Source organism: Herpailurus yagouaroundi, unplaced genomic scaffold (genome assembly GCF_014898765.1).
Source record: "Herpailurus yagouaroundi ecotype Mexico unplaced genomic scaffold, PumYag 295, whole genome shotgun sequence".
Classification (NCBI taxonomy): Eukaryota; Metazoa; Chordata; class Mammalia; order Carnivora; family Felidae; genus Herpailurus; species Herpailurus yagouaroundi.
This window is the reverse complement of record NW_024412512.1, coordinates 4,308,530-4,324,992: the sequence shown is the minus strand read 5'-3', so window position 1 is coordinate 4,324,992 and position 16,463 is coordinate 4,308,530. Positions and strand designations below refer to the sequence as shown.

Below are 16,463 nucleotides of genomic sequence, written 5' to 3'. Positions count from 1 at the left end.
GGGTCATGCAGGACGTGTCCTGTGTCTGGCTTCTGTCACTGCGCACAGTGGCCTCTGGGCCCGTCCACGTGCTGGCAGGCGGCAGGACGTCCTTCCATCTTTAGGCCGAATAGTAATTTATTGTATAGACGGGCCACGCTGTGTCTCATCCATTCACCCACCAGTGGACACTTGATTGCCTCCACATTTTGGCGGCTGTGAACATCGTGTTCAAACACCTCCTTGAGTCCTTGCTTTGAATTCTTTTGGGAATTGTTCGGTGAAACGTAAGCCCATGTTTAATTTTTTTGAGGAACCACCCACCGTCTTCCGTAAGGGCTGCACCATTATACATTTCCACCAGCAATGCTTTCTCCGCGGCTTCCCTGACACCTGCTATTTTGTTTTTTTTTTTTAAATGACCACCTTAATAGGTGTGAATTTATTTTTATTTGTAATAACAAAAGTACTTAGAGTGATAGCCTGTAGTGGTGATAAATTGCACTTTTTAAAGCGTAGCCTTGGTCTGAGTGGGCTTGAGGATGAACTAGGAAACCTCTCCCTCCTGAGGGGAGGCCCAGGTTTTGTCACACCCCAGATTTTAGGCTCAGCACTGGCTTTTCCCAATGTGGCCCCATGGAGTTTGGGAAAACTAACTTCGTTGGCTCTTTTATCTATTTATTTTTAATGTGTGTTTATTTTTGAGACAGAGAGCGCAAGTCGGGGAGGGGCAGAGAGAGAGGGAGACATAGAATCTGAAGCAGGCTCCAGGCTCCGAGCTGTCAGCACAGAGCTCGTTGCAGGGCTCAAACCCACAAACCGTGAGATCATGACCCGAGTAGAAGTCAGATGCTCAACAGACTGAGCCCCCCAGGCGTCCCATCGTTGGCTGGTTTAGTTATATGCTGGCAAGGCTGGCAATGACCCACTGTTCTTGGGGAACCTGTAAGTGTTTGAAAGGCATCCGCTTGCTGATGCTTCCGAATGTGATGACAAGTCTTTCTGCTTAATGACAAATAGGCTGTCTTCTCTGTAGGTAGAGAGTCTCTGTTAACGTGCAGATAAACTGATTTATTACTGATCAGCTCCCTGAGGATTAAGAGAGAAGGGGTCTTTAAACCCCAGATCTAAGGGCATAGCTAAAGAGGATCATCTTTCAGGAGAGGTGAACTAATCACAGCACTGTGGTGAGGCAGCCAAGCAGAAAGTCAGTGCTAACAGATGGTTCTCAGTGGTGACCTCTCATAGGCTCTCTGCAAAAGCACATGGGTGTTAGGGGAGGGGAGAGGGGAACTCAGGTCTGGGTCCAAATGTGGTAGCAATTCCTGTAAATCAAAACCACCAGGCATTCCCTTTTACGTACGTAGGAGACACTTATCACATTCATGGTCAATTGGGGCATAACACATCACCACAAACTTAGCAGCTTAAAACAACACACATTTATTATCTCAGTTTCCATGGGTCAGGAATCTGGGCATAGCTTAACTGGGTCCACTGCTAAGGATCTCCTGAAGCTGCAGTTCAGGCATCAGGGGGGGGACTGTGGTCTCCTCTGAAGCTTGAGAATCTTCTTCCACACTTGTAGATTGTTGGCAATACTCATTCCCTTGGGGTTAAATGACTGAGGTCCTGTTTTTCACTAGCTGGCAGCTGGGGACTGCTCTCCTAGAGGTTGTCTGCCATACCCTGCCACATGGCCCTGTCCACAACATGGCAGTTTGCTTCCTCAAAGCCAGCAGAAGAATCTTTCTTTTAATGGTTTTCCTGCTTAGGTCAGGCCCACCCAGAGCATTTACCATTTTGATGAACTCCAAGTCAACCGATCAGAGAGCCCAATTCCATTTGCAAAATCTCTTCACCTTTGCCACCACAGGAGGGAAATCTCATCATAGTCACAAGCTCTGTGCATACTCAAGGGGGAAGAGTCTGTCTGTATATACCAGGGGTTGGGAATCTTGGGGGTAATTGTAGAATTCTGCCTAACATGCCCATCAAAGTAGCCAATATGAACATTTTGTATAATGTGATGTTGGCAAGAATAATAGGTAAGCAGATTCTGTCACACCCTATGAGTGGGCAGACAGAGGCACTGTTGCTATAAGAATTCATTGTATATCGGGGCGCCTGGGTGGCGCAGTCGGTTGAGCGTCCGACTTCAGCCAGGTCACGATCTCGCGGTCCGGGAGTTAGAGCCTCGCGTCGGGCTCTGGGCTGACGGCTCAGAGCCTGGAGCCTGTTTCCGATTCTGTGTCTCCCTCTCTCTCTGCCCCTCCCCCGTTCATGCTCTGTCTCTCTCTGTCCCAAAAATAAATAAAAACGTTGAAAAAAAATTAAAAAAAAAAAAAAAGAATTCATTGTATAAAGAAGCTTCTGTGTGGCTCCATATATGGCGGCAAAGCGTGGAAACACCGTAAATGCCCACCAGTAGGGGGCTGGTTATGCCAATGTTGTTACATACGTATCTACGTATTTTGTTGAAAGAGCATGGACTGTTTTGTTTTGTTTTGTTTTGTTTTGTTTTTGGTGGTAAATCAACGTAGTAGGATCTCAGAGGGTGGCAGCCAGCCTCCAAGATGGTCCTCTCCTGGGGTTTGTATTCTTGTGTAATCCCCTCCCACACTGTATCAATGCTTGTCTGTGTGACCAGTAGAATGTGGAAAGGATAGTAGGTCACTACTGAGATTAGGTAGTGGAAGACATCTTGGTTCCCATCTTGTTCATGTTTTTTTGGATCACTCATTCTGGAGGAAGCTAGCTGCTATAAGCTGAGAACACCCAAGCAAGCCCATGGAGAAGGCCCGGAAGCGAGGAACCACGGTCCCCTGCCAACAGCCAGCCATGTAAATGAACTTACAAGTGGGCCCTGAAGCCCCACTCGAGCCTTTAGATGACAGCTTGACGACTACAACTGTGAGAGACTCTAAAACTAAATTTGGGGGGCGCCTGGGTGGCGCAGTCGGTTAAGCGTCCGACTTCAGCCAGGTCACGATCTCGCGGTCCGTGAGTTCGAGCCCCGCGTCAGGCTCTGGGCTGATGGCTCAGAGCTTGGAGCCTGCTTCCGATTCTGTGTCTCTCTCTCTCTCTGCCCCTCCCCCGTTCATGCTCTGTCTCTCTCTGTCCCAAAAATAATAAAAAAAAAATAAAAAACGTTGAAAAAAAAAATTTAAAACTAAATTTGGGGGTAATTTGTTACGCAGCAGTAGCTAATACCTAGAGATAAAAAAAAAGATTCAGAATCGTGCCTACAGTCGGCTACTGTGCATGTAAAAATTTGCATATAGAGAAAATTTATAATACACACATATCATTTATTTCCCAGAAGAATTTATAGAAGCTGGCAGTGGTGGCTGCCTTCATAACGGATGGGTCAAGGGCCAAAGGGAAAAAATCTCACCCGTTAACCTTCACGTCTTATGGTACTTCGTGCATTTTATACCATATGTACTTGTGTGTAGAATGAATGACTGAATGATGAATGAATAAGCGAATGACTCATTTACCTTGATCAAGGCTCTCGCCGCCTTCCGACAGGCCTCGTAATACTGGTTGAAATTCAGAGTTTCCCACCGTTCACTGTTCTTCGTTGCGAGGGCCGGGTAGGCCCCAAATCGGCTGACTGACTCCCGAAAAAATGCAGGGATGGTCATTGGGGTCTCATGGCCTGCCCCATGTTTTGATAGCCTCAGCAGGACTTCTCCGTCTTGATGAATGGTCCACAGCCCAGGAGTAACTGCAAACAGTCACCAAGGTTGGGTGGCAAACGTTTTCATTAATTAAATAACTTTGGGGGAGGAGTGTCCTTTCTGACCTCAAGTACTGATTGTTGAATTAATCCCACTCCTCAGGTGAAGTCAAATGGCCAACACCAGTCCGCTCACTCTTTCTTATTTTTCCTTCCCCCTCTCAACACTTCATTACGAAAAATGTCACACATACAGGAAAGGTGACGGGACTGCATAGCCACCGCCCTCTTATTCGCCATGTGGATTCCACAGCCCCCAGCATTTACTGTATTTGCTTTATCATCACATCTCTGTGCAGCCACTTCTCTGTATCCACCCATCGCTCTGTCTTTTTTTTTTATGTTTGTTTATTTTTGAGAGAGAGAGAGAGAGACAGTGTGACCCAGGGAGGGGCAGAGAGAGAAGAGAGGGAGACACAGAATCGGAAGCAGGCTCCAGGCTCTGAGCCATCAGCACAGAGCCCAACACGGGGCTCAAACTCCTGAACCGCAAGATCATGACCTGAGCTGACGTCAGACGCCCAACCGACTGAGCACCCAGGTGTCCCTCACTCTGTCTTATTCATGACGCATTTCAAAGGAAGCTGCAGCCATCCATCCATTTCATTCTCAAAAATCTTTTTAACATGTGAATCGTTGTGTGTTACCCCCAGGAGGAAGTTTTAAGAGCCAGTGGGTGGCTTGCCATACGGCCATTCTCCTGCCACAAAAAAATGGGGATAGAAGATTCTAGAAACCCTCTCGGAGAACTGCGTGCGTGGCTCTCGACTTTATTCCACTGAAACTCATCTACTCGAGAGGTGGTAGCCGAAAATGGCAGCGTGGACAGCGGGGTTTGCGAGAAAACCTGCTGAGGGACATCGTCTTTCCCCTCGACTGACGTGGGCCCCGTGGATGGGCTCCTAAAGGCTTTTGGCTGGAAGCCAGTAGAAGGAGCCCAGAGATACGTGCTCAGAGGCAGATGCTGAGCAAAGAGCATGAGCTGTGTGTCAGTCAGCTGGGGCTGCCGTGACCAAGTGCCCCAGACGGAGTGGCTAACACAACAGACATCTGTTGTCTCAGTTCTGGAGATAAATACAAGATCAGGGTGTGGGCAGAGTTGGGTCCTTCTGAGGCCGTGATGGAGAATCCGTTCCATGCCTCTGCCCTAGTTTCTGGCGAGTTGCTGGCAATATTGGGAGTTCGTGGCTTACAGAAGCATCACCCCGGGTCTCTGCCCTCAGCGTTCGCCCTGTGCACGTCTGTGCCCAACTTGTCCCTTTCATATGGAAAACTGGTCATACTGGGTTAGGACCCATGCAAATGACCTCATGTTAACTAATCGCATCTGCAAAGACCCTGTTTCCAAATAAGTCACATTCTGTGCTGTTGTGTGTTAGGATTGCAACATTAGAATTTTGGGGTGTATCTTCGTTCTTTTGACCGCTATAGCAAAATACGATACACTGGGTATCGTTTAAACAACAGGCATTTATTTCTCATGGTTCTGGAAGCCAGGAAGTCAAAGATGAAGACACTAGGAGGGTCAGCGTCTGTTGAGAACCTGCTTTCTGGTTCACAGCGTCTTCTCGCTGTGTGCTCACCAGCCAGAGGGGCAAGGGCGCTCCCTGGGGCCCCTCTCATTAGGGCCCTGATGCGGTTAGTGTGGGCTTCACCCTCATTTCCTGATCCTCTCTCGAAGGCCCCTCCTCCTAATGCAATCACATTGGGGTTGAGTTTCAACATACAAGTTTTCTGTAGAGGGACACAAATATTCAGACCGTAACAGGGGGACACAGTTCAACCCATGACAGCCTACATCAAGGGCAGGCTAGTTCACAGAGGCTCCCCCTCACCAAACCGCCCACCCCCAAGGAGAAGTAGGAGGAGGAAGCATGACAGCTCACAGTGGGCAACAGGGGAGGACTTGGTCAAGGACATGAGGGGGCAGCACGGCAGGCCTCCCCACCCCCACTGCCCCCGGCATCCGGCCTGAAGCCTGGGGGAGGGGGGAAGCTTTAACTAGGACAGGATTGTGGAGGGGAGTCACCTGGATACTGGTTGGGGTTATTTCAATGACTGCATTGGGTTTAATGATGTTCCCTCCAGATTCATGTCAGAATACATCAGGTCAGAATATGACCTGATTTGGAAACGGGGCCTAGGCAGGTGCAACCAGTTGTAGGGTTGGCCCTAAATCCAGTGGCTGGTATCCTTAAGAGGAGAGGACACAGAGACACACAGAGAAGGCCACGTAATGACAGAGGCAGAGACTGCAGTAGGGAAGGCCAGGGACTGCCAACGGCCACCAGAAGCCCGAAGCCTGGAACAGATTCTCCAACACAGCCTCCAGCAAGAGCCAGCCCAGCCGACGCCTTGATCTCAGACTTCAGGCCTCTAGAACCGCGACAGAATGAGTTTCTGTTTCCAGCCACCTGGTCTGGGGTACTGTGGTACAGCAGCCCTTGGGAATGTGACACGGTGACCGGAACGAGATTTTGAAGATGATTATCATCTGAGAATGACTCTCAAAGTTGTCATTCTTGCCAACATGCTGTGCACTTGGAAGAGAGCAGCTGTGAAAGATAATGAAGGCCCCTTATCTCGTGATGCTCCCTGAGCCTTGTTCCAGCAGTGAAGTGGTTACTGCATAGTGATAAACATCGTTACCATATAGCTGCACTGTTTATATATTTATTATATAGAGAATACAAATGTGATATAATTAATACATAGTTACAGTATATCTGTACTATGTTATGTATATGTCCATACCACATAAATATCATTACATCTGCAATAGATAGATAGATAGTATGTGTGTATATATATATGTGTGTGTGTATATATATACACACACACATGCCATTACATCTGTACTGTATCATATCTGCTCTCTATACACATGGACTATATTATTACATCTGTACTATATATACACAATTGGATCTGTACTATTGTACTCTCTCTATATAGTTCTAGCCATGTGTATTGTTATATCTGTACTATATATAATTATACATAAGTATATAATATTATATAAATAATATAAATAAATATTTATACTTTTATTTATAAAAATAATATAAAGGAGCGCCTGGGTGGCTCCGTCGGTGGAGCATCCGACTTCGGCTCAGGTCATGATCTCATGGTCCGCGAGTTCGAGCCCCACATCGGGCTCTGTGCCGAGAGCTCACATGCCGGAGCCTGCTTCGGATTCTGTGTCCCCCTCTCTCTCCGCCCCACCCCTGCTTGTGCTCTGTCTCTCTCTGTCTTTCAAAAATGAATACACACAAAATTAATTAATATAAATATTTCTATTATTTATTCCCATGAATATAAATATTTATACTTTTTATTTATATAAATAATATATATACTTTTATTTATATAAATAATATATATAAATATGTAATAATATGTTTAAAAATATATATGCTCTACATATATGATTATATATAATTATATCTGCACTATATAATTACATAAGTGTGTTATACATATAAATAAATATATATAATTATATACATACATATATATATATGTAATTATGTCTGTACCACATATACATGGTTCTGGGGTACTTTACCCACATGGCTTGCTGTCCTAACAGAGGTATTATTATCAATGCCCTGTGGTACAAATGATACAAACGAGGCTTCAGAAAAGCAAACCACTCACCACTGTCACAGGACTGGCAGGGCTCTGCTCTGACTGACGTGGCCCCACTGTCAGCAGCCTGCCTGTGCTGCCTGCCCTCCCTATCAGGTGTAGGTAGCAGTATCCCACTCCTCCACCCCCTGTGTCAGGCGCCTCAGCCACGGTTAGGGGCCCGGGCAAGGATCAGCTGTGTCCTGACTCTCTGGGCCCCAGGCTCCTTTCTCAAAAGGCTCGGCCGAGTCTGTGTGCCTTTCTTTCCCACGAGCGTTCTCGCCAGCATACCTTTGGTTTCACTCATGTCCAATTCAGGGTCTACAGTTTCCTCTTCATGAGCCATTGGGAGTTTAGCCCTTCCAGGTCCAGAGAGGCCATTCTTCACAGCACTGCAAGGCACAAAGCAGGGGGCTTAGCAGGACTGGCAAAGGGGCTGCAGGTCTGAAGCCAACTTCCATCCACTGGTCATGTCTGCCTGGAATCCTGGGAATAGATTAGTCATACCTGTCCTGGGCGTAGGAGGGGAGGAGAGGGTCTATGTGCCAGATCCTAGAGCAGTAGTAAGCCCAGAGGGCATCAGTCTGTGAGTTTCCAGAAGAGTCTCTTAAATGCTTAGAATATAGGGACCAAGTCTATATGTGGTATGTGGGTAAGAAAACATTTTAACCTGCCCAAGGGAAAGAAACTTACAGGAGAGTTCTGTTCTGGTAGGTTGTCTTTTTTTTTTTTTTTTTTTTAGCATTCATTTTTGAAAGGCAGAGAGAGACAGAGCGCAAATGGGGGAGGGGCAGAGAGAGAGGGAGACACAGAATCGGAAGCAGGCTCCAGGCTCTAAGCTGTCAGCACAGAGCCCGACGCGGGGCTCGAACCCACGGACCGTCGTGAGATCATGACCTGAGCCGAAGTCGGACGCTTAACCGACTGAGCCACCCGGGTGCCCCTGTTCTGGTAGGTTGTCTTTTTTTTCAACGTTTTTTGTTTTGTTTTGTTTTGTTTTTAATTTTTGGGACAGAGAGAGACAGAGCATGAATGGGGGAGGGGCAGAGAGAGAGGGAGACACAGAATCGGAAGCAGGCTCCAGGCTCTGAGCCGTCAGCCCAGAGCCTGACGCGGGGCTCGAACTCCCAGACCGCGAGATCGTGACCTGGCTGAAGTCGGACGCTTAACTGGCTGTGCCACCCAGGCGCCCCAAGTTGTCTTAAAGATAGTACAACATGAAAGCCCAGAGGACGTAAAGGAGAAATGGTAAATCTTGCTACATAAGAAGTTTTTCATTTCCCACATGGCAAAAGATTGCCATAAACAAAAGATCAACAACAAGCTGAGAGAAAATATGAGTAACGTGTGACAGATGAAGGCCTGATCTCCTTTATATGCGAACAACTCAAGTGTACCAGTAAGAAAAAATCCAAACCCCAATGGAAGGTGGGCAAGGGGCATAAATAGGAAGTTCTCTAAAACAAATCTTACAGTGACTTTTTCAGTCATAAGAGAAATGCGATGGAAAATACTAGGATGGGATTCTCGCCTGTCTGATTGCGTAAGATCAAAAAGGATTGAAAAGTATATTAGCAAGGATGCGGGAAAACAGACACTCTCATATGTTGCAAGACGGACAGAGCCCCCTTGGAAGACATTGGTCAGTGGTCAGACTTCAGATCTCGTGGTCGCTAACCCATCCTTGGAGGATGGTGCACATTCTGGCTGTCAGGGTCCTTGCACACTCACTAACTGGACCGTCTTGTTCGAAGCCTTTCGTGTATGATGGGGTCAACCCCCACTCTTTAACCTTGTTTGATTTTCAGTAGGTTCATCCTTCAATTGATGAAGCAACATTCTTTTAAACATTTACTTAAGAGAAATCAATCATTATTTTCCTGGACTAAATTATGTTCCCCCAAATTCATATGTTGAAATCCTAACCCTTCAATGTGATTGTGATTGGAGATGGAACCTTCCCAGGGACGTAATTCAGGTTAGATGAAGTTCTAAGAGCGGAGCCCTGATCCAACAGGGTTAGTGTCCTTATAAAAGGAAAGGAAACTACTTCTTGCTCTGTCTTCACCATGTGAGGACACAGAGAAGAGACAGCTGCCTGCAAGCTCCGAAGAGGGTTGTCACCAGAAACCCGCCGTGATAACACCTTGATCTTGGACTTCCAGCCCCCAGAAATGAGAGAAAATAAATTTCTGCCAAGCCACCCATTCAGCGGTATTTTCTTCGGGCAGCCAAAGCAGACTAATAGAGTTGCAAAAATATTTAGAAGATGTGAAAATATTAAATGTTGTTTAATGAAATTTTGAATTTTAACGAATCAAAATATCCCAAACATTTGGACATTGGCCACACACGTTTCCTTAATCAGATTCCCCTAAGCATGTGGTTAAAACCACAAATCCGGTATGCCATTTTGTCCCAATCAAAGACGTCTGCAGACGTCATCAACTGTCCCCTTGGAGGCCAAAATTGCTGGCTGACATTGATTGAAAACGATGTGTTGGCAGTTTCCAAGAAAGAAAATTATATTATCTTGTCCATGACAGACATTATACTTCATGCAAGAATCAAGCCGTTCTACCTTCTAGATCTGCGGTTAATGTTCTGCAAGAACCAGGGACACGGCAGACGAGAACCTGACGATACGCGGTTGGCCAAATGTAGCCCTGTAGCCTGCACACAGTTCTACACTAGCAGGCACTGGTTTTGTATTTCAGTGAAAGCAGGTAGCTAAAAAGGCACATGACAACAAGAACTGAAGTGAGTCTCTGTGGCATTTACACACAATCCGTGGGACAAAGCAAACAGCCAAAGAATCTGGATGAAGCTGTGAACAACCACGTAAAGACAATTGTAAAATATGCCACAAAAGAGGAAACGAGGAGAGCCTTGGACCCAGGCCCGGACCAGGAAGGTGTGGCCCAGAATCTTAGGGTCACCCTTGATCCACCCTTGAGTTCCTGCTTTTGCCTCCATTGCTCTATCATCCCATTCAGTCCATCATTCCATCCACCCATCTTTCGTTCTTTCCGTCCATCTTTCCATCCACTCATCCATTCATCCATCTACCCATCACCTAACCATCTTACCTCCCTCCCTCCCCTGCTTTGTCTCTCCCATCTCTCTTTTCTCCCTTCTCCCTTCCTTGCTTCTGTCTCCTTCTCTCCTCCCTCCCGCCCTCTCCCCCTCCCCCCCACCGTGTCCGTCTCCGTCCCCACATCTGACCCATCAGCAAACTCCATCAGCTTAGTCTTGCAAATGGGTCCCCACATTCTGCACCTGCTGTCCCTTAATGCTAAAAACACTGTTCTCCCTAATCCTCATCTATCAATCTCTCCCCAAACTCAGCCTCTGCTTATGAGTCTTTTCTTCAGGGGAATATCCTCGGTTATCTCAGGCTGGGCTAGACCCTACACCCTCTAATTCCACCGTCTCTTTCCCTTTATTGCATAATCTAGGTTTGTCACTAGGTAGGGGTGTGTGTGTGTGTGTGTGTGTGTATCTTGTGGATCATTATATCCCTAACACGTAACACAGTGCCTGACACACGAAAGGGGTTGACTCAATATTAGGCAAATGAGTCTAGATCTAAATATACCGATTCAGTAGACCTGTGGTTCTTAACCAAGGGCCATTCTGGGCCCCTGGGGACACCTGGCAGTGTCTGGGGACATTTTGGGAGTCACAATTAGGGGATGCTACTGGCGTCTAGTGGGCAGAAGTAGAAGATGCTGCTCAATGCCCTGCCATGCCCAGGATAGCCCCTCACGACTAAGAATTCTCAGACCCCGAAGGTCAACAGGGCCAACATTGAGAAACCCTGGACAAGACAAGGCAGTCACAAGGTGCAGATGGCAAGCACAATTTGGGAGCCATACCCTGAGTCATTTCCTTGTGCTCCTGGGCTGAGAGGATCCTGGGAAAACCAGCAGCCCCGTTAAGACCAAGACTGCATTTAATACAGAACAACAACAGCAATCACGGAAAGTAACAGAAGGATCTCTCCTGTGCACCAAGTACTGTTCTGAAAGTTTTACACACATGACCTCATTTAATCTTCACAATAATCCTAGGAGGTAGTTACTATTATTTACTGTTATCCCCACTTTACAAATAGAACCCAGCAAGGTTAGTTTGCCTGTGGTCACAGCATAATTTTGTCTTCTTCATCTTGGGAGCACTCGTTCGTTCATGGGCAGCTGGTACATGGAGATGGGTAGGATTCTACAACCAAGCTAAGGTCAAATCCAGCCATGTGTTAAACGAATTTTGACCAGATGAAGAATGTCTACTTACTGAAACATCAGAAAACAGGAAGTCAAGACAAGTCACTGACTGGGGATAAGATATTTGCTTGGATCATATACCAAGAAATAATTCATACCCATAACGTGGCAAGAGCACCTCTGGATTAAAAAAAAAGTATAGGTAAACTTTCAGATATGTTTTTCATGTTATTTTATATGCAAGACGCTTCACAATTTTAAAAGGTCACACAGGATTTATTGTAACTGCAAAAGTTATTCAACATTAAACATCTGTCAACATGAGTTGCTGCATTTAAGGGACAGAGGGTGGAAAAACATGATCTCCTCAAGGTAGAATTTGATGAAATATCGACTTTTTATGAAAATCCTTAACAAATAAGACATGGAAAACATTTCCTTAACTAGCAGAAGCATGCAATAAATATTATACTTAATAACAGCAATGAAAGCACTGGAAGAATTTCTAAGAAGTAAGGAATAAGACAAAGATGTCAGCTGTCACTGCTGCTATTCAGCATTGATCTGAAGGTTCTTAGTCAATGCAATAGATAAGAAAAATAAATGAAGGGGATATAGATCGGGAACAGACAGCATTGTCATTTTGCACCTAATATGATTGACTGCTAGACTATCCAATAAACTGAACAGCTATTAGAAATAAAAATTTCTAGGGGTGCCTGGGTGGCTCAGTCGGTTAAGCGGCTGACTTCGGCTCAGGTCATGATCTCGCGGTCCGTGAGTTCGAGCCCCACGTCGGACTCTGTGCTGACAGCTCAGAGCCTGGAGCCTGTTTCGGATTCTGTGTCTCCCTCTCTCTGACCCTCCCCCGTTCATGCTCTGTCTCTCGCTTTCTCAAAAATAAATAAACGTTAAAAAATTAAAAAAAAAAAAAGAAAAATTTCTATAAGGTTATCAATATTCGAAGATCAATAGCTGTTTTTGTACACCAGCACAATCAGAAAATGCAACACAGGTAAGGATACTGAGAGTCTAGCTCAAGGTCAAAATGTGTGCCTCCTGCTGAATGACAACGAGACACTGAATCCCAAAGGACCCCCACATGCTCCTCTCCCATATCACTGTCACCTGCCACTTGTCATGAGTCCTGGCCATCACAACATGTCTTTGGTCGCTGAAACATCTGGGCAGTCAAAGTGTTTTCTTCTTCTGCAAAGATGATAAACAGGTTGCCCCTCCTGGAAATCTGGACATGGGCTGCCCCTTGCCAGCCCTCGTCACTGTCTGGGTCCAGCCAGAATGGTTGTGGTGACGAGAAGCAGGGAGGTGGTCCGTATTCCTCTCCAACAGCCTTCTACCTCATTCAACCTTCCAGAACCTTCCATCCCTGCCACCTCTTGTGACATCACTGTCTGTCCCTGCCTCCCCGCCCCACCCCCACTCCTGGAGGAGACCGCGGCTGGGGCACTCGTCTCACTCACTCATTGGCTCGTGCGTGCATATGTGCAGGTACCTCATTTCTGCAGTGGAATTTGTGGAATTGATACAAAGCTACAAAGCCACAGCACTTACACTGCGCATCGGGTTAGATGCTGGGGACACAAAGAGGACCAAAACCAGATGAAATCTGTTCAGGAAGACAGTTGGGAAACCTAGAATTGTGCAAATGAATGCAAACTTAACAACAATGCAGAGACCCACAGAGTGCCAAGTGGTTTTGATGAGGAACCTGACGTGGGGAGGTCAGGAGAGGCTCCCCAAATGGAGACAGAAAGGATCCCGCCACTTTCTATTACACTGCCCTACTTTATGGATCTTCAGTCAGCCTCCCTTTCTCTATGTCCGTTTCACCCATTGCTGCTTCCCTGGGAGGGCACAGAGTAGCTGCTCAATACATAAAGATTTATCAACCAAATATTCTGCCCTGCTGAGAAGAAGGGACAGGAGGCTTCCATTGTCTCCGGAGCCTTCTGGGTGGCTCAGGTCTGCAGCTGACCAGTGTTCACAGAGTACTGGGGCAGCTGTGGCTGGGAGAGCCAATGCCCACCGATATCCACTAGGCTGCTGCTTCTCCAGACCCCTCACCTAAAGGCTGTGTTCCCCAAGACCCTTGATGCATGTGGTCATCTGGCTAAATCTTGACCCGTGGTATGTGGACAGAAGTGATGGAGGCCACTTTGGGGTCATGCCTTTAACGGACGGGACATGGCATTCATGGATAGGCAAGTTCGCAGGGACAGAAAGTAGAACAGAGGTTGCAAGGGGCTGGGGACGGGGGGATGGGGAGTGACTGCTGATGGATAGAGTCTACCCTTGCAGTGATGGGAATGTCTTAGAGCTGGCGGTGGTGGCTGCATAACATTGTGAATGTACTAAATGCCACTGGGTTGTCCACTTTAAGCTGGTTAATGGCTCATCTCATGTGAACTTTTCCTCAATTAAAACTTTTTTAATGTTTATTTTTGAGAGAGAGAGAGCACAAGTTGGGGAGGAGCAGAGAGAGAGAGGGGGAGACACGGGATCCGAGGCAGGCTAGAACCCACACGGGGCTCAGACCCACCAACCGTGAGATCATGACCTGAGCCAGTCAGACACTTAACCGACTGAGCCACCCGGGTGCCCCCCTCAATTAAAATGTTTTTAATAAATAGGTTATTCTGACCCTGTGGCACGATTTATACTCAGAATGCACCCCATTAGAGCCACGAAAGGTCAGAGAGGCCAAGCCACTTGGCTGAGGTCACACAGGAAGCAAGTGACAGAGGGACGCCAGTCCTGCCCAGCCCCATAACTCTGCTCTGTCCCAGCTCTTCACAGAACATCTGGACTCTATGAGAGTCTTTGAGTTGTGGTCCCCAGACCTGAGCAGCGCTTCCTTAATACGGCCTAGTAGCCGCACTGTGGTAGAACTGTCCCCGACTTTACTGATGGGAAATCAGAGAGGCTAAGTAATTTGCCCAAGGGCACGCAGCCAGGGCGCTTGAGAATGCCAGTTCTAGACCCACATCACTTCTCTGAGCTTCGCTCCGTCCTGGCCGACATGGAAATTCTTCCTACGGGGCGTCTGGGCTCTCCTTCTGTCTGTGTCCTCCAGACAATTAGCAAGGACCTGACCCTGCACGTGCACAGCTCACAGCCCTCTAGTCCTGGCCCTGTCGGATCCTGTCTGTATTGAAAACGTTGGCGGTTTGTTCATCGTGGATTTGGGGCATTCGTGTTGTTTCTTTAACCTACTGCATTAAAGTGCTGTTCATCTTGGTGGCTGGTTGTTTGAGTGTTGCCTTGTTTTTGGTTTTGTTTTTGTTTTGGCTTCTCCTTAAGTTTTCTCCCCTCACCCCAGCCCTGCATCCTATTTATTAACCCAGTTCATGTCTGTGACTGGTTGTTCTGGGAGCTGAAGTGGACCTTAACCTCTCTTAATATGATGATGGTAGCAGACCGTACAGCCATTTCCAGCCCCAGAAAGGGTGGAAAAGCAAAATCCCCTTTCCCAGACTCCTCCACAGTGGCAAGTGCTGCGTGACCATCTTGACCAATAAAACACAAGGGCAAGTCAGTCTCTGCCAGCACATCTGCTTTAAAGGACAAGCAGGAGGGGCGCCTGGGTGGCTCAGTCGGTTAAGTGTCCGACCTCGGCTCAGGTCATGACTTCACGGTTCGTTCTTTTCTTCTGGAACGGAGATGTACTGTATGGAGCCATGGCAGCCATTTTGCAATCATGAAGCGACAGTTAAGGGGCACAAGAAAGAAGCCAGCAGCTTAAGACATTAAGGTCCTGGGACCTTGATGGCAACAGTGAGTAGCTGAATCAATGCCAGCATCCATTTACATGTCGATTTCCCATCTGGTGAGAAAAAAGTAACTCCAGTTTTTTAAAGGTTTTATTTTTAAATAATCCCAACGCCCAATGTGGGGTTTGAACTCATAACCCTGAGACCAAGAGTGGCGCAGGTGCCCCAAGCCCCTATTTTAAAACCTGCTTCGGTTAGATTTTCTTTTAGATGCAGGTCAAATGCTAACTGCTATAATCTTCAAATGAGAGTTCTGGGCTGACTAGAAGTTAGCAGTTTATGATGGGTGTAAGTTATCTAGCTAAGTAATTAGCCCCAGTTTCTCAAGACAAAAGTCTGACCCTCATTCGTGAGGCCCACATACTGTTGGTAGCAATGCATCAGTACAACTCTGTTGAAGAAAAACTTGACTGTGTTTGTCAAAAATTTAAAACATAGATCCTTTTTCCCCTGTCCCTGTATTGAGTCAATTTAGTATTACTTTTTTATATTTAAATTAATTCCTAGAGGCACCTGGGTGGCTCAGTCAGTTGAGCGACCGACTTCGGTTCAGGTCATGATCTCACAGTTCGTGAGTTCGAGCCCCGCGACAGGCTCCGTGCTGACAGCTCAGAGCCTGGAGCCTGCTTCGGATTCTGTGTCTCCTTCTCTCTCTGCCCCTCCCCCGCACACACACATTCTGTTTCTCTCTCTCTCTATGAAAATAAACAAGTATATATTTTTTTAAAAAAAAGGAAGTTGCTAAGAGAACGGATCTTAAAAGTTCTTATCCCAAGAAAAAAAATTCTAAGTACCTACAATGATGGTAACAGGATTTGTGATCACTTTGCAATATATGCAGATAGAATTGTGTTGTACATCTGAAACTAATGTTATACGTCAGTTATATCTCAATTAAAAAAAAAACAGGATAAAATAACAAGGCAAAACAGAAACAAAGCCCGCAGGTAGAGGGCCGGATTTGGCCCACCGCGTGGCGGTTTGGCGTTCCCTGCTGTAGACCAGCCTTGGTGATTTTCAGTTTTACTTTTTCCAGACAAAAGTCGTTGCGTTTTATCACAGCTCCCCCTGGTGGGAGCTTCCACATCTCTC

General features: G+C 46.6%; 1 protein-coding gene across 1 annotated transcript in view; it reads right to left on the bottom strand.

Moving 5' to 3' along the window:
* The window catches only part of LOC121021361 (long-chain-fatty-acid--CoA ligase ACSBG2-like), a 36,919-nt gene extending 23,930 nt beyond the window's left edge, over positions 1-12,989 (bottom strand). Inside the window, exons 1-3 of the mRNA XM_040461664.1 lie at positions 12,709-12,989; positions 7,646-7,746; positions 3,483-3,712 (exon numbers count right to left, since the gene is read on the bottom strand). Of these exons, the coding sequence (XP_040317598.1) occupies positions 3,483-3,712; positions 7,646-7,746; positions 12,709-12,722 (345 nt within the window). The 5' untranslated portion in view covers positions 12,723-12,989. The remainder of the gene's footprint in view (positions 1-3,482; positions 3,713-7,645; positions 7,747-12,708) is intronic.
* Between the last annotated feature and the right edge of the window lie 3,474 nt (positions 12,990-16,463).